General features: G+C 44.1%; 1 protein-coding gene across 4 annotated transcripts in view; it reads left to right on the plus strand.

Moving 5' to 3' along the window:
- Positions 1-17,553, plus strand: part of LARGE1 (LARGE xylosyl- and glucuronyltransferase 1) — a 633,576-nt gene that overhangs the window by 288,398 nt on the left and 327,625 nt on the right. For all 4 annotated transcript variants that reach the window (XM_005567477.4, XM_045364291.3, XM_065522217.2 and 1 more), the window contains one exon: positions 7,002-7,084. In XM_005567477.4, coding sequence (XP_005567534.1) covers positions 7,002-7,084 — 83 coding nt within the window. The remainder of the gene's footprint in view (positions 1-7,001; positions 7,085-17,553) is intronic.

The following is a 17,553-nucleotide window of genomic DNA, read 5'->3' on the forward strand; positions in this document are numbered from 1 at the left end:
TCTTGTGTAGTCACTGAAATGCCTTCTCCTCCAGGATGCTCTCCCTACATTGTCTCTATCTGGGTGATGCTGGCCACTGTGGGATACAAAGACACGGAGCTTGCCATCGTAGGATCGTTCTCATTCTCCTGTGGGATCTCCTGGTTAGCTATCATATTGTCTCTGCACCTGACTTTGGGGAATGGGGATTGTCTTAAAATGTACCTTTATTTCCTCCAAGCCCAGCACAGTGCCTGGAACGCTGGCAACTCTAAAAACATGAATGTTATGAATCTTTTGTGCAGGTTCTAAGACAAAGGTCATCCCTTGACCCCAGCGGGGTCAGGAATGAACCCAGTTCACAGTTCTGCACTACCTTCCCTGTATCATCAGGTACAGCCTGCAAGATTCAAGGTGTGCTGGGCACCATGTCTAGGATGACAGGAAATGAGCGGAAGCCTTAGCGTTGCCTTAGAAAGAGCTTTTATGGTTCATTACTCAAGAGCTTTGTAAAACTTTTAAAAAGTATAAAATGTATAAATTCTCAAGTTGGTTACATTGGTGCCGTTTCCTTTAGGGATCAGAAATTATCTATGAATGGCTGAAAGTCTTCTGTGCTTTCTTTCCAGCCAACAGGATACGTGGGATGCTGAGGAAAGGTCCTCAGTGTTGGGCAGGTCCTGGCAGGTTGCAGCTTGCATGCTCAGGGGCCGAAATGGTTCCAGGAGGGGCCAAGAGGTCGCTGAGGGGAGGCAATACACAGGCAGGAAGGTGTTAAGGAACCCAGTAAGGACTGGAACTGTGGGATCGGGCCCCTGACAGAAGCCGGGGAAATCTGACCTCTGAGACCCCCACTGGTGCCTCCCAGTGACCAAACTCAACCCGAAATCTGAGGCAAAAGGAGCCCACTTAACTTGGCCTATAAAGGTCAGACTCGGCCAGGCACGGTGGCTCACACCTGTAATCCCAGCACTTTGGGAGGCCGAGGTGAGTGGATCACATGACGCCAGGGGTTAAAGACCAATCTGACCAACATGGCCAGACCCCATCTCTACTAAAAATACAAAAAGTAGCTGGGCATGATGGCCGCATGCCTATAGTCCCAGCTACTTGAGAGGCTGAGGCAAGAGAATTGCTTGAACATGGGATGTAGAGTTGGAGTGAGCTGAGGTCATACCACTGCATTCCAGCCTGGGCGACAGATAGAAACTCGGTCTCAAAAAACTAAACAAAAGACCAGACTCTCCAGACATAGGACAATTAGGAGAAGGGTAGAGAGTGAGTTGGAGGGGCAAATGAGAACATCAGATCATCCTCCATCTGGACTTTGTGACAGAGAAACATGAGTGTTACGTCTATACAGTCACATGTTGCCTAATGACATCTGTCAACAGCGGACTGCATATACCACACTGCTCCCATCAGATCATAATGGAACTAAAAATTCCTGTTGCCTAGTGACATCATAGCCATCTTAACATCACATGCAACACATTACTCGTGTTTGGTGATGTTGGTGTCAACAAACCTACTGCACTGCCATTTGTATAAAACTAGAGTGCAATTATGTACAGTACCTAATACTTGATAAAAAATGGCTGTTACTAGTGTATGTATTTATCATACTATCATTATTTTAGTGTATTCCTTCTACTTATGTTTTTTTTTTTTTAAGTTAACTGTAAAACAGCCTCAGGCAGGTCCTTCAGGAGGTATTTCAGAAGGCATTATTATCCCAGGAGATGACAGCTCCGTGTGTGTTAATGCCCCTGAAGACCTTCCAGTGGGACAAGGTAAGAAGGTAGAAGACAGTGATATTGATGATCCTGACTCTATGTAGGCCTAGGCTAAGGTGTGTGTTTGTGTTTTAGTTTTTAACAAAACAATTTTAAAACTTAAATTATTTTTAAAATAGAAAACTGCTTATAGAATAAGAATATAAAGAAAAATATTTTCATACAGCTGTACAAGGTGCTTGTGTTTCAAACCATGTGTTATCATAAAAGAGTCCAAAAGTTAAGAGCCAGGCACAGTGGGGCGCACTTATAGTCCCAGATACTCTGGAAGCTGAGACGGGAAGGTTGCTTGAGCCCAGGAGTTCGAGGTTGTTGTGCGCTGTGATCATGGCCGTGAATAACCACCGTACTCCAGCCTGGACAATACAGCAAGACCCCATCTCTTTAAAAATAGAGATAGTTAAAAAAATTTTAAAATTTGTAAAGTAAAAAAGTTCCAGTAAGCTAAGTTTAATTTATTATTGAAGACAGAAAAATATTTTTTATAAATTTAGTGTAGTGTAAGTATACCATGTTTATGAACTAAGTGTACACTGTAGTGTACTAGAATGTCCCAGGCCTTCACATTCTTTGACCACTCACTCACTGACTCACCCAGAGCTACTTCCATTTCTGGGAACTGTAATCATGATGAATACCCTATACAGGTGCACCATTTTTTTCTCTTATATTTTTACTGTACCTTTTCTATGTTAAGAGAGAGAAGTACTCACCATTGTGTTACAGTTGTCTACAGGATTCAGTGTAGTATCATGTATACACATTTGTAGACTAGGAGCAATAGACTCTACTATATAGCCTTTGTGTGTTGAAGGCTATACCATCTAGGGTTGTGTAAGTGCACTCTAAAGTTGCTCGGAAGACAAAGTCACCTGACGATGATAGGCTACTCAGAAGATGTCTGTGGTTTTTTGTTTGTTTATTTTTTTTGAGACAGAGTCTCACTCTGTCGCCCAGGCTGGAGTGCAGTGGCGCGATCTCGGCTCACTGCAAGCTCCGCCTCCCGGGTTCACGCCTTTTTCCTGCCTCAGCCTCCCGAGTAGCTGGGACTACAGGTGCCCGCCACCACACCCGGCTAATTTTTTTTTTTTTTTTTTGTATTTTTAGTAGAGACGGGGTTTCACCGTGTTAGCCAGGATGATCTCGATCTCCTGACCTCATGATCCTCCCGCCTCGGCCTCCCAAAGTGCTGGGATTACAGGCGTGAGCCACCGTGCCCGGCCATCTGTGTTGTTAAGCAAAGCATGACCGTAACTGCGGGTATAGAGAGGAAGGCCTAGTGCAAGGACCAGTGGTCAGTGATTCTGACATTCAGATCCCAACCTTTGGTTTGTTTGTTTGTTTTTTGGTTTTTGGGTTTTTTTGAGTGGGGGTGCAGTTTGAGACAGAGTTTTACTCTTGTTGCCTAAGCTGGAGTACAATGGCGAGATCTCGGCTCAGTGCACCTTCCGCCTCCCAGGTTCAAGCGACTCTCCTGCCTCAGCCTCCTGAGTAGCTGGGATTATAGGCACGTGCCACTACGCCCGGCTAATTTTTTGTATTTTTAGTAGAAACGGGGTTTCACCGTGTTAGCCAGGCTGGTCTCAAACTCCTGACCTCAGGTGATCTGCCCGCCTCGGCCTCCCAAAGTGCTGGGATTACAGGCATGAGTCACCACACCCAGCAAAATTAGCCAGCAGTGATGATGTGTGCCACCATGTTGGCCAGGCTGGTCTCGAACTCTTTACCTCAGATGATCCGCCCGCCTTGGCCACAGGCATGAACCAAGACCCCACCCTTTGATAGGAGGAATGTTGAGTAGTTGTAACCATTTTTAATCTACCACACCAAGAAACTTAAAAACTGAACTTAATAGCTTCAAGCCCTAAAGTCATAGGACAAAACCATTTTTGTGACCCCATTCTTTCAAGGATCATTTATCTTTCTCCCTACTCTCCCCATTCTCACTCCAACCCCTGCCCCACTCATGGTTCACTTCTGTAACTGCAAATTTTGCACCACCCAAAACTCCTCTAAGAGCATAGTCGATGCCACTGTGATTTTCTGCTTTCCCGGGTAGCAGGGCCCTGCTGCTCCGCCTCCAGATGATGCATTTATTCATGGTGGCAGGTGTATTCGATGAAACTAAAGAGATTGGAAAATTATGTAAAGTGTTTGAGAATGTGCATGCTTGTGCTTGCATTTAATGGGTCTGTTTTAAAAAGTCCCTGAACCCTGAAGCCAAGACAAAGTTTGATATCTCTGAGGCCGTATGTTTCAATATTTGCGATTCTGAAGCGCCTGATTCAGCGTGTTTTTCCCCATTCTCATCCCCTTCCCAGTTATGTCTTCCACGTGCAGGCGTTTTCCTATTCATTTCCCTCATGATTGAAATGGTGACAGTTACATCTGCATTATAATCTTTCATCCTGAGTCTTTTACAGATATTATCCAGAGATAAGCTGTGCTCTCTGTCTTTTACAGGTGGAGAAATTAAAATATGCATAAATTAGCCTGAAAAAAAGGTACCAGAAAACCCAGAGCGATCTGACATCGCTTCATGTTGCTTCATTTTGCTCCCTCATCCCTCATACAGGGTTTTCTAACAGCAGTCCTCTTGACCTTTGGGGAAGGATAGGTCTTTGTTTTGGGGGCTGTCTTGTGCATTGCGGGATGTTTAGCAGCATCCCTGGCCTCTACTCACAGATGCCAGTAGCATCCCCCTGTCCCCCACCCCAGACCCACCAAGTAGTGACATCCAAGACTGCCTCCAGGCATGGCAGATTTCCTGAGGGTTGGAGGACAGGGAGGTGAATTGTCTCTGGTTGAGAAGTACTGCCTTCCAGTAGAGCATGTGAAGCTCCTGGGCATCAGGGACTGTGAATTACTGGTCTGAGGGGATGGAGGGCCTGGGGCACAGAGTATATCTTCAAAATCTTTTGAGTGTTTCTGATGTACCACCAGGGTTAAGAATCCGTTCCAGGCGGGGCACAATGGCTTATGCCTGTAATCCCAGCACTTTGGGAGGCCGAGGTGAGTGGATCACTTGAGGTCAGGAGTTTGAGACCAGCCTGACCAACATGGTGAAATCCCAGCTCTACTAAAAATACAAAAATTACCTGGGCATAGTGGTGGGTGCTTGTAATCCTAGCTACTCAGGAGGCTGAGGCAGGAGAATCACTTGAACCCAGGAGGCGGAGGTTGCAGTGAGCTGAGATCACACCACTTCATTCCAGCCTGGGTGACAAAGTGAGACTCTGTCTCAGAAAACAGCAAAAACAATCTGTTCCAGAATTCAAATCCCAATTCTCTAAGCCTGAGTTTCCTGATCTGTGATACTAAAATGATAATATTGTACCTGTCTCATACAACTGTGAGCCTGAAATCTGGTAATATTAAGCACAGTGCCTGGAATGTCATCATTTGCTCACTACATACTAGCTTTCGTGATACTTCTCATTCCTCTCTTTCATCTCCCCTCCTCTTTCTTCTTGGAAGCAGGTATAAGAGCAGAGGCTGGGACTGTAGCACCCATCTGGGTTGGGAATTTGCATTTTGAGTGTGGGGGTAGGGTATATAGGGGAGATGAGAGCAGAGTGGGGTGATGGTTCAGATGAACCCTGGTGGGGGCCGGCATGGAGCCTGACAGTCAAGGGCAAAGGGACCCTCCATAGAGGAAGAGGAATGGTAGAGTGATATGAGGCTCTGAGAGTCGTATTCATATGGCAAGCCCATAATTGTAGGATTTCTGAGAAAATTAGATTCTATATGAAGCCAAAGTCCAGTTTCTCGTACTGGGAATAGGTGTCCAAGGTGGGGTGAAGGTCATTGGGGTTAAATGGGTCATGGATGTGGATTTGAGGCTGTGGGATGGTTCATCCCTGATGGCCGAACCTCCCGTGCTGATGTAAGAAAGGGGTGATGAAGGAGGCCTGGAAACCAGAGGACATTGTCACGTCACCCTGTATGGGAGGGGCCCAGATATCAGGACTGCATTTTGACATGGCTGGTTGGGATAACGAGGTATCTGGAAGCCCATGTCATGGGAGCAAGAGCTGTGAGGAGTTCTGGAAAAGAAAAGGCATCCCTCAGGTGCCCTCCTTTAATGGATGTATTGAGTACTGGAGGAAACGTCATCGTTCTACAATATGCTCAGGACAGAATGCAACTGGAGTGGGTGTTAAGAGGCAGGTTTCCGTTCAAGGAAGGCTGTGCTTCAGTGGAAAGGACAAAATCCAGAAGTGTGAACTCTCCATTCTTTCCGAGGCTGGATGATGATGTCTCGTCTGGGATGCCCTAGGATGGTGCTTTCCGATCTTTTTCAAGTTGTGCTACACATAGAAAATGATAACGGCTGTGGTGCAGGAGGAAAATAGAAAAGTTGCTTGAGGATGCCAGCCCTGCCCAGTAATTCAGAGGGCGTAAACAGATGAGTATATTTGTCACCTGTAATTCAGTCATGGCACACTGAGGTGCCTCGGCACTCCATTTGGGAAGCCCGGCTCTGGAGGTCCTTTTTTGGCATCATTGGAACTCAGTGTGGTGGGCAGCATATTCCCTCACTCCTTAGCACCATCCTGCAAGATACGTGTCATGACGCTTAAGTGGCAATGAGTTAGTGGACCCTGCAGCTCTCCAAGGGTCACCGTGGGTTCAGGGATTCATGTCTGAGGCCCATGCTCCTGGCTACTTAGTTGAGATGACCCCTTGGGTTCCCTTCAGTTCTGCCAGTCTTCCGTTCTTTGAACTGTATCCCAGATGGGGTGCAGGGGTGTTCATGTGTCCCCTTTGTCCCTTTTATTAGGTTGACTCTAACCCAACACATCTTGTGGGAACATTTCACAAACTCTCCGAGCCATAACTTCTTAGTCTGAGATCCCCGATTGTTGGTTCATACTTTCAGGACGTATTTCTTTCCTCTCTGTTTAACCAGTTGTCATTGTCACTCAGCTTGGGGACAGGAGACTCACTGTTTGCCTATTTGAGCCAATCACCATCTCTCTTGTCCCCAAAATGTAATTGGAAGGAGACTTAATGGTTTCCAAATGATAATAGCTCCATAAACCGATTAAAAGGACCTTAATAAAACTGTCTTGAGTTATTTTCCACAGCTGCAGACGGTGTCCTTTGTTTTCTAACGATGCCAAAAAGAAATCAGGGCAATTTTTCTTTCTAGTGTGATCTGAAGCACCAGGAAGGCCTCCTTCCGTCTGTCTGACTGCTCACCCTGTCCTCTTTTCTTCCCAGACAATCCACGTTGCTATTGTCTGCGCCGGATACAATGCCAGCCGGGATGTCGTCACCCTGGTCAAATCCGTCCTGTTCCATAGGTAAGAACAACTTCTGTGCTGTGTGGGCAGAGGTCTGTCACTGCCTGCCTGTGGATTTCCTTGGGGAAGGGTTAAATAACAGCAAAATTTCTCATCAATCATTCTAGCTGCCATAAAAGTGTAATTTTTGTCTGAAACCCTGAGGAGATGATTGTGTTAACAATGTTTAATGACAGCGATTAGGTGCTGTCTTGCCATGTTTAGAATTGTAACTCTCAGACCTAATGCAATCTTAAAGGATGCCTCAAATCTGATGCTTCAGTCTCTCTATCGGCTTCCCCTGCCTGGCATTTACCAGACCTCAGTTATTATACATCCTTGTCGGTAGGTTGTGTTATGGATTGAGTTATGTCCACCACAATTCTTATGTTGAGGCCCTCATCCCTGGTACCTGAGAATACGACTGTATTTGGAGATAGGGTATTTAATTAGATTAAAATGGGGTCATTAGAGTAGGCTCTAATCTAATGTGACAGGTGTCCTTTAAAAAAAAAAAAAAGGAGATTAGGATACAGACATGTGCCAAACACAGACCATGTGAACATACATTGAGAAGGAGGCCATCTGCAAGTCAAGAGAGCGGCCTCAAAAGATGTTGGACTTCTAGCCACATAGATGGTGGGAAAATAAATTTCTCTTGTTTTATCCACCTAGTCTGTGGTGTTCCACTGACTTCCTCTATTCTGATGTGGGCTGTCCCACTACTGGGCATTTCTGACTAGAAAAGTCTTGCCTTACATTAAAGTTTCCCAACCTGTGGATGATCCCCATTGACTGATGGATCCCCCATGGGAACCATCTTCTTAAGGATTGGTGGTTCTTCTACCTGGAAGTGATAATGCCTCTGGATGCTCATCACTTCTCCTTGTGACACTTCCAGCACTGGCTTCTGCTTTCTCAGGGAACTTTTCTTCTGTTCCTCACTATTTTGATTGGCATCTACATATACCCAGGGTCCTATCCAGAATGGCGTTCACGGTTCCAGCCAGTGCCCTTGGCTCTGCTTTAAAACCCTTGCGAAAGGTTTGGATGAAGTTTATCCAAAGCTATAGCCAACAGCATGGAAACCTATTGGGTGGATGAGGCAGGATCCAGGAGGCTCTCCATGGTAGGAATAGTGGTGAAAAGTTTTCAGAGGTCAACTGAACAGAGATCCATGTAAAATGCTGCACCTGAATCTGTCAATCGCATAAACAAAGATGGGAGCCATGGTGGGCTTCCCAGACCTACCAGCCCTGCAAGGAACTGGGATTTCATCATTGATTCCACCTTCTCTCTGTCTTTCAACAAGCCCATCTGCAGTCAGTGCTTTGCGATTCTCCCTCTGAGAGTTTTCACTTTCTCCCCCTTTCTCTCCATCCCCACGGCAACTGGTGTCGTTCAGGGCCACCTGTCCTCTCACCTTCATGTGTCCTTCCTGCCTCCCCAGTTTCTACTCTTCAGATCATCTGCTGTGATTCCAGAATGACATTTCAAACAGGCACATCTGATTTCTCAAAACCTTTTAGCGACTTCTCCTTGTAAAGGGGTGGAAATCAAACCTCTTTACCATGGCACAAAGACCAGGTTGATCTCCATGGTGCTTTCTGTCTCCTCTTTTTGCTTTGACTTCAGACTCCAGCAGCTCTGAACTGCTTGTAGCTCCCCAACCCCCGCATAGCGTGTCCGGCCTGTTGTGTCTCGTTCTGCTGCTCCGTCTACCCATTTCTCCCTCCTTCTCCATTTCCTCCCACCCTCACATTGGCAAACTGCCTCTTAGCCTTTCAGACTACATAAGCATCTTTTCTAATAGGAAGCCAACCTTCTGCCTGGGTTGGGGTTTCTCGTCTACCAGCTCACAATTCCATGTGCGTCTTTCCATCATTAGATTTATTACACTATGTTTTATATATGTATTCATTATAGGTCTGCTGTAGCAGAATGTGGGCTTTCTGGAAGGCAGAACCCATGCCATCATTTTCTATGTCTCTAGTATCTTAGCAAAGTACCTGACACATATTACATGCTCAATAAATGTTAACTTATTTGACAAGTCAATCTGGGGGAGTTCATTAATAAAGAACATGAAGATATTTATTATTCAATCAATTAACTAATATATCCAGCCCAGACTTAGTTCAGTTCCACATTCATGACACTATATAGCTGAGTGATTTTCAGCAGGTCATTTTAACTTTATTTTTATTTATTTATTTTTCTGAGATGGAGTTTCGCTCTTGTCGTCAAGGCTGGAGTGCGATGGTGCAATCTTGGCTCACTGTAACCTCTGCCTCCTGGATTTCAGTGATTCTCCTGCCTCAGCCTCCCCAAGTAGCTGGCTTTATAGGCGCCCGCCACCACACCCAACTAATTTTTGTATTTTTAGTAGAGACAGAATTTCTCCATGTTGGCCAGGCTGGTCCCGAACTCCTGACCTCAGGTGATCCACCCACTTTGGCCTCCCAAAGTGCTGGGATTACAGGTGTGAACCACTGCCCCCAGCCATTTTAACTCTTTAGACTTTAGTTGTTTTAATCAGTTAACTTTTGCTGTGTGTCAGTTCACCCTAAAACTTATTGGTCTAAAACATTTTCATATTAGTTCAATTGTTTCTACTGGACTCATCAGTGCGGTTCTTTTGCTGAGCCCCTTATGTGCCTGCAGCAAGCTGGCAAGTTAGCAAGCGTCAAATTCACTGCCCAGCCTGAATGAGGAAGTGGATAGGAGAAGTAAGCAATCAACGAATAGATCACAGTTCACTATAGAGGCTGTCAGTTCTTCATCATAGCGCTGTCCAGTTGGAGTTATGATTTCAGTTGTATATTTGAGGAGGAAATGGGAACACCAGATAAAAAATGACCAAATGGGGCTTGACCTACTGTCTTCTGAACTGAGGTGAGATGCCCTTTCCCCATTGTTATTGTTTCTCTGCAGTTTTGAAGGCTCCTTTCAGTACTACGGCCTTCATCTTGTGGCTTAAAACCAGGCATTTTGTACACTAAGCATTGAAGTAGATGAGTGGTCTTCAACCTTTTATGTATTTACTACTTGTTGCCATGATGTATCAGGTCCCTCCCTGATTAACAACAACTACAACAAAAAAAGCCCACTTTCTACGAAAGGGCCTTTGCATGATTGTAGGTATTCAATTATGCTATTTCTCAATTATGGCAAAGTTAAAGGTCATAAAAACCTCTGATGTTGTGTATAAATTTTATTCCTGTTGCTTTAGCTGCAAATCAAATAATCTAATAGTTGTTGAAATTGTAAGAATCCTGTTGGGTATAAACTTTTACTCCTACAGTAACAGTGCAGCACAAAGATGTTAAATTTAAAAATAGCAGTAGTAGTATTATTAACTGCTGATGGCATGTCATACTTTTAAGGCGGCGTGGGGACTTGAGAAGAAAGCAAATCCTTAGTATGTACTATGAAAATTCTGCATCCCATTTGTTATGCTGAGCCCCTGTCTACTCCAGTGGGCATGGCACCAGGTTCAAGAGGCCAAAGAAGAGACCCAGGGCCAGCAAATGAGACATTGGGTTTAACTGGGGGCTTACATATATGGGAAGAGATTCCAGTGGCAGTGGGCTGGACAGATCTGCCATATGTACAGCCCAGTGGCAACAGGCTGGTCAGGAGAACCCCAGGACGCAGTGGCAGCAGGCTGGGCAGGAAAACTGCAACTACTTATGAAAGGCATGCAGTTTATATAACATTTTCACTTAGTACCTGTATTAGTCCATTTTCATACTAGTATAAAGAACTGCTTGAGACTGGTTAATTTATAAAGGAAAGGGGTTTAATTGACTCACAGCTTAGCATGGCTGGGGAAGCCTCAGGCAACCTACAATCATGGCGGAAGGTGAAGGGGAAGCGAGGCATCTTCTTCACAAGACGGCAGGAAGGCGAAGTGCCGAGAGAAGGGGGAAGATCCCCCTAGAAAGCCATCAGATCTGGTGAGAACTCACTCACTCACTATCATGAGAACAGCATGGGGGAAACCACCCCCATAATTCAGTAACCTCCACCTGGTCTCTCCCTCGACATGTGGTGATTATAGGGATTATAGGGATTTCAATTCAAGATGAGATTTGGGTGGGGACACAAAGCCTACCCATACCAGCACCCTTTCCCTAACAACCTCCAGTCGGGGTGGCACCAGTAGGTTGCCAAGTAGCACCACTTCAATCACCCCAAAACTCAGGGCCTCAGTTCCCCTTATGGCCTGTATTCTGTGGGACAGTTTGGGAGCTCCGAAGGTTCTTATAGACAAGGAATGAATCTCCAGGTTGGCCTCTCCTGGATTCTCCAGTTCAGAACGCACATTCAGGTGCGTCTGTCATACAGGGTCATTCTCAGGGTATGCTTAAGTTGTTGCTGTCAGGTGCATTTACCATACACCATTTTAATGACTACTGACCACCTTGGACCAAATTACCATGGAAGTTCCTGTCATCCCTGAAATTATACAAATGGGAATGATTCTGTGAATTGATATGCTGGTGATGAGTTGAGATACCAAGACAAAAGGACTTTTGAAAGACTTTCGGCTCAGAAAGTCCAGCTATAAATAGCTTCATTGCTTCCCAAGCACATTATGGGGATTAACTAATACATGGTTATAAAATACATTGACGAATGAAGTACCTTACTAATGTTAATAATAATATAATAATAGTGGTGCAGGATGCTTCTTTTGGCTTTCACTGTTAATTACAGTAATTAAATTTATTTTCCAGACAAGATTTTTAGCAAATTTTCATTTAAGGCTTGCTTTGTTACATCAAATCAATTTTACTTCTGCCATATGCTTGATGACATCTTTTAAAAGATAGTAAAAAAGGAATAAAGGCACACTTGCACACTAATGCCAACACTGACAATTGCTGTGACCTGTTGGAGAGAAATTCATACAATGTGGGAAGACCTTGACCCAGTATGCCCACCTTAGGGACTCTCCCTTAAAAAGATAACTCTACCAATAGAAAAGCCTTTTATAAAATATTGCTTTGTAATTATAAAATTGGATAATACTTAAGAACAGAATAAAAAATGGAACATTCTCTTATAGTAAACCACGTACTCAGTTTTGAAAAGTATGGCATACCATGAAGCAATGCTTATATAAAATAAGGGAAAATATAATTTAAAATGGGATGCATAGTGTATATTTCAATATATAAACACATGCATATATGTGACAGTACACATATACAGGGTCAAAATACAGACTAGCAGAAAATACATAAGAAATAGAACTTTTGCACGTTGTGTTTGGGTGGTAGAAATAAAGGTAATCTTGTTTTTTTTTTTTAAGACAGAGTCTTGTCCTGTCATCCAGGCTGGAGTGCAGTGGCCTGATCTTGACGCAATCTCGGCTCACTGAAACCTCCACCTTCTGGGTTCAACCGATTCTTCTGCCTCAGCCTCTTAAGTAGCTGGGACTATAGGCATGCGCCACCACGGCCGGCTAGTTTTTTTTGTGTTTTTTTAGTGGAGATGGGGTTTTACCATGTTAGCCTGGCTGGTCCAAAACTCCTGACCTCAGATGATCCACCTGCATTGGCTTCCCAAAGAGCTGGGTGGGGTTACAGGTGTGAGCCACCGTGCCTGGGCATAATCGTGTTTTTGTTTTCAGTGTTAAATATATTTTTGGTTGTGTCACCATACAACCTCTATGGTGAAGAAGAAAGGTGGATGAGAAAAATATATACAAATTATAAAGGACAAAGGTTTGTTCGTTACCCAGTAGAAAATGGCACAATATATGTCTGTATCACCTAGACGGCAGGATATTCAAAGGAAAATTGGAGGGCATGCCTGTGACTCCAATACCAGTTGCAAATAAACTGGGAAATATTGCTGGTCTTCAAAGAAACTAAACTCTTCGGGAGCAGAGAGAAGAAATATTTATTTAGCAACTAAGTGTTTACCTCCTGGGCAGGAAGGTGGATCAGCTTGTAAAAATTTAATATTTGTTTGCTAGCATGATCTACTTACTCTCACACTCTACAGCCCTGTTGGCAGGATGAAGCTGGGTTATTTGCCTTACTTTGCATAGCAAGTAGTTGTTTTTGGTTTTGTTTTTCTAAACCTCACTTGTGCCCCTGAAGGACATGGTGAATAAAAGAGCATATTCATGACCAGTATCTGCCTTAATTGTCTTTTCTCTTATTCAGGCTCGAATTCATTGTAGAACTGTCTAAGTTGTGCATAGAATTTGAATAAAAGAAGCAGGTCTAGGTTCTGGTTCTGCTCCTACCAGGACTAAGCTGGGTGACCCTAAGCAAGTGACTCAGCATCTTAGAGCTTTGACTTGTTTCTCAACCTGCCATAGAGCCCCGTTTTGAATATGGGAAGATAGGCTCTATGTAAAACTTGTCTGTATTTTATTTATTTAACAAATACAAATGTAGCTCTTGCTCTGTATCAGGGTCTGTTCCAAGTGCTTCCCAGATACTAATGCATTGATTCCTCATATGCCTTCAGGAGGTGAGCACTAGTATGATGCCCATTTTACTGAGAGTGAAACTAAGGAACAATATGCTAAGTCATGGCTCAAGGTCTCAGGGAGAGGATGGGCAGAGCCCGGTTGGAAACCAGGCAGTCTAGCTTTGGAATCTGAGCTTCTCACCACAAAGAAGTTATCATTTTTATGCCTTTTTTTTTTTTTTTTTTTTTTTTGTTGTTGTTGTTGAGACAGAGTCTTACTCTGTCACCCAGGCTGGAGTGCAGTGGCACAATCTCGGCTCACTACAACCTCCGCCTCCCAGGTTCAAGCAATTCTCCTTCCTCAACCTCCCAAGTATCTGGGATAACAGGTGCCTGCCACCACACCTGGCTAATTTTTGTATTTTTAGTAGAGACGGGGTTTCACCATGTTGGCCAGGCTGGCCTCGAGCTCCTGACTTCCAGTGATCTGCCTGCCTTAGCCTCCCAAAGTGCTGGGATGACAGGTGTGAGCCACTTTGCCCAGCCTCATTATTCTTACTTTTTCTTTTAATATTCATTTTGGCTGATAGTGTAGACGTTGTGATCTCCATAATCATTTTGATGCCGGATTTTTTGTTCCTTAGCTCAGCTAGGTCTGGGTTCTTGCCTCGTGACCAGGAAGAATTAGGCACACGGACACTCAAAGAATGAGCAAGATGGGAAGTTTTATTGAGTGATGAAACAGCTTTTAGTGGGAGAGGATGTGGGGGTGGTCCCCCTTCCCAAAGGCAGGAGAGTTCCCAATATGGCTGAGCGCAAGACTTTTTATGGGCTCAGAGTAGGAAATGCATGCTGATTAGTTTGTGACTATGCAAAAGAGGTTAAAGCAAAGACACCACACAAAGGTGGGCACGATAGTGTGGAAAACCAATTAGGAAAGGGTAGGTGTGTGTGAAATAGGTGAAGGATGTGGATTAATTAGAGGAAAACATGCCAAACAGGAAGGTGGGTTCTCAATCCAGTTCAAGCATTTACCCAGGACTGTTTCTGGCTTGAAGGTTGGATTTCACCAGGGACCTGCTCCTTTCTGTCTAGACATTTGTCTGCCTTTTGCCTCTATCAGTTCTCACCCCTTCCAGGTGTGTATTTTTGACATGTTAAGTGTAGAATCAATACAGGTTTTAAAGGCCTGGGCATTGGTACTTCCAGTAAGTCTGAAGAAAATAGCATGGGCAGGTGATATCTTTGAACAGGTAGGAGATCAATGGTACTTGGTCATACCCATAAATATTAAAACCAAAGGGCTTTTTATAGTGAAGATGTTAAGCTTCACATGGGCTATTGCATTTGAATGTCATCCCAACCTGGTGCAGTAGATGCCATTATCCCCACAAACAGATGAGGAAACCAAGGCTCAGAGAGGTTGAATAGCTTGTTCAAGGTCACAGGTGAATCAGTCTCCAACCTGTGCTCTGCCAGCCCCTACAATCCATGCTGCTTTTACTGCATTAGAAGGTCTTTTGATTTTTCTTTTTTTTTTTTTTTTTGAGACCGAGTCTTGCAGTGGGGCGCGATCTCGGCTCACTGCAAGCTCCACCTCCTGGGCTCACGCCATTCTCCTGCCTCAGCCTCCTGAGTAGCTGGGACTACAGGCGCCCGCCATCATGCCTGGCTAATTTTTTTGTATTTTTTAGTAGAGACGGGGTTTCACTGTGTTAGCCAGGATGGTCTCGATCTCCTGACCTCGTAATCCGCCTGCCTTGGCCTTCAAAAGGGCTGGGATTACAGGCATGAGCCACCGCGCCTGGCCTTGATTTTTCTTGAAAGTTGCTCTGTTCTTCTTTTCTGGAAAGCTTTTCTGATATGGCACCGCCTTGTCCTTGAGTCTTCCCATATCATCAAAGGCACTTGGCCACTCTCAAATGAAAGACTTCCTGAAAAACCCTCATTTTGGCTGTGGTGATTTTCTGACACGAGTCCTATTAAACCTGTAAGTGCAACAGATTCACTGAGAATTCAAGTTGCTCTCACAGGCACTTTCTTTTCCTAAGATTACCATTGCATTGTAAACTGAATAATTAAAGATTATTTCAGCTCAAATGTCCTTGTATATTTTAATGAAAACAGGCCCTAGATTGCCTTGGAGGGACCGCGGCAATCCTGACAAAATAAGAAAGAGTGGCAGGAAGAAAGCAATGGTTTAATCATCTTTGCCTCTTTGTAGTACCATATTTATTGCATCTCAGCCTGGAACAAGGGAGCAGTTAAGGAAACCAGAGGCAGCAGGAGCGTTGCTCATTAAGAGTGAAGTCTGCAGGCTCTGCTGGAGAGGAAGCATACACTTGCTTCCTTCTTTGGTGTAGAATTGTGGTCTGGTCTGTCTGTGGACCACACTTGATGTCTGAAGCAATATCTGGGTGGCAGTAACCCAGGCATGCTATGTGGGACCACTTTGTGTTAAGATGCGTACCCAAGCCCGGCCTGTCCAGGCAGAAGCTTTTCCTAATAGGCCTCAGGCAATGCTCGCAAATGTATTTATAACTGGTAGCTGGCATAAAAGACTATTTTAGATGTTATACAAATATAAAACTGAATCGCCTTGAATCATATATTGAGAAAATTATTCCTCTGAATGAGTTTTTATTATCTGCAGTTGGTGAAATTCTCTTTGGTGTAAATATGTCCTTAACATCTGTCTAACTCTTGCTAATCTCCCTTTGAACAAAAGAGAATAGGATGTAGACTCACAGGCTTTGGCTGATTTTGGAATTTGCTGGGCTCTGTCATTAACACTATTTCTTACCTTCCTGAGTTAGGAACCAAATGTGAAATGAGGCTCAGAAGTCACACATATGAAGAATGAAATAGTCTCCTTTATTGCTGTTAGTCTTGAATATAGGATGTTCTTTCAACTGTGGCCACAAATAGGGCTCTCACTTATGTCTCCATGAATTGGACTTACGTCCCGGTCAGAGGCCAACCTGGACAATTGCAGGGTTTCCCATGTGGGCGCACCATTTACTGCTTAGCACATCCCCCTAGGGAAGGAAGCCCAGAAACAGAAGCAGAGCAGACCTCCTTCCCTCTCCCAAATACGCAGGTCAGACCCACATTCCAATATTTACTTATTCCTGTGAGATGAATAAGTAAATAAGATAAAATGTGCTCTTTAAAAGTTTACAATTTAGTGGTTGTTTAGTAAATTCACAGAATCAACTATCCTTAGTATTTAATATCAGAGCATTTTTATAACCTTAAAAAGAAATCCCCAGCCCCAATACTACTCATTTCCTCCTCTTCCCATCTCATGCCAACCACTAATCTGCTGTCTGTCTTTTTGGATTTGCCTATTCTGGACATTTCATGGAAGTGAAATCATACAATATTTAGTCTTTTGGACTGGCTTTTTTCATTTGGCAGAATGTTGTCAAAGTTTATCCCTGATGTAGCATGTATCAGTTCTTCAGTTATTTCAATTATCCAGAAATAGTCCATTGTATGGATATACCCCATTGCATTATCCATTTATCAACTGATGGCCATTTCAGTGCCCCCCCCACCCCCCGCCTTTTGTTTATTTTATTTTATTTGAGACAGAGTCTTGCTTTGTTGCCCAGGCTGGAGCGCAATGGCGCGATCTCGGCTCACTGCAACCTCTGCTTCTTGGGTTCAAGCAGTCTTCCTGCCTCAGTCTCCCAAGTAGCTTGGATTATAGGTGCCCACCACTATGCCCAGCTAATTTTTTTTTTTTTTTTTAATTTTTGGGAGAGACAGGGTTTTGCCATGTTGGCCAGCCTGATCTTGAACTCCTGACCTCAGGTGATCCACCCGCCTCCGCCTCCCAGAGTGCTGGGATTACAGGCGTGAGCCACAGTGCCCGGCCATCCACTTCTTGACTATTATGAACAATTTTGCTAAGAATGTTCTGTATAAGCTTTTGTGTTGACATCTGTTTTCATATTTTTATAGATATTTTTATTTTTATGCTTCACTTTTTGAGAAATTGCCAAACTGTTTCTCCAAGCAGCTGCTTCATTTTACAGTTCCACCGGTAA

Source organism: Macaca fascicularis, chromosome 10, assembly GCF_037993035.2.
Source record: "Macaca fascicularis isolate 582-1 chromosome 10, T2T-MFA8v1.1".
Classification (NCBI taxonomy): domain Eukaryota; kingdom Metazoa; phylum Chordata; class Mammalia; order Primates; family Cercopithecidae; genus Macaca; species Macaca fascicularis.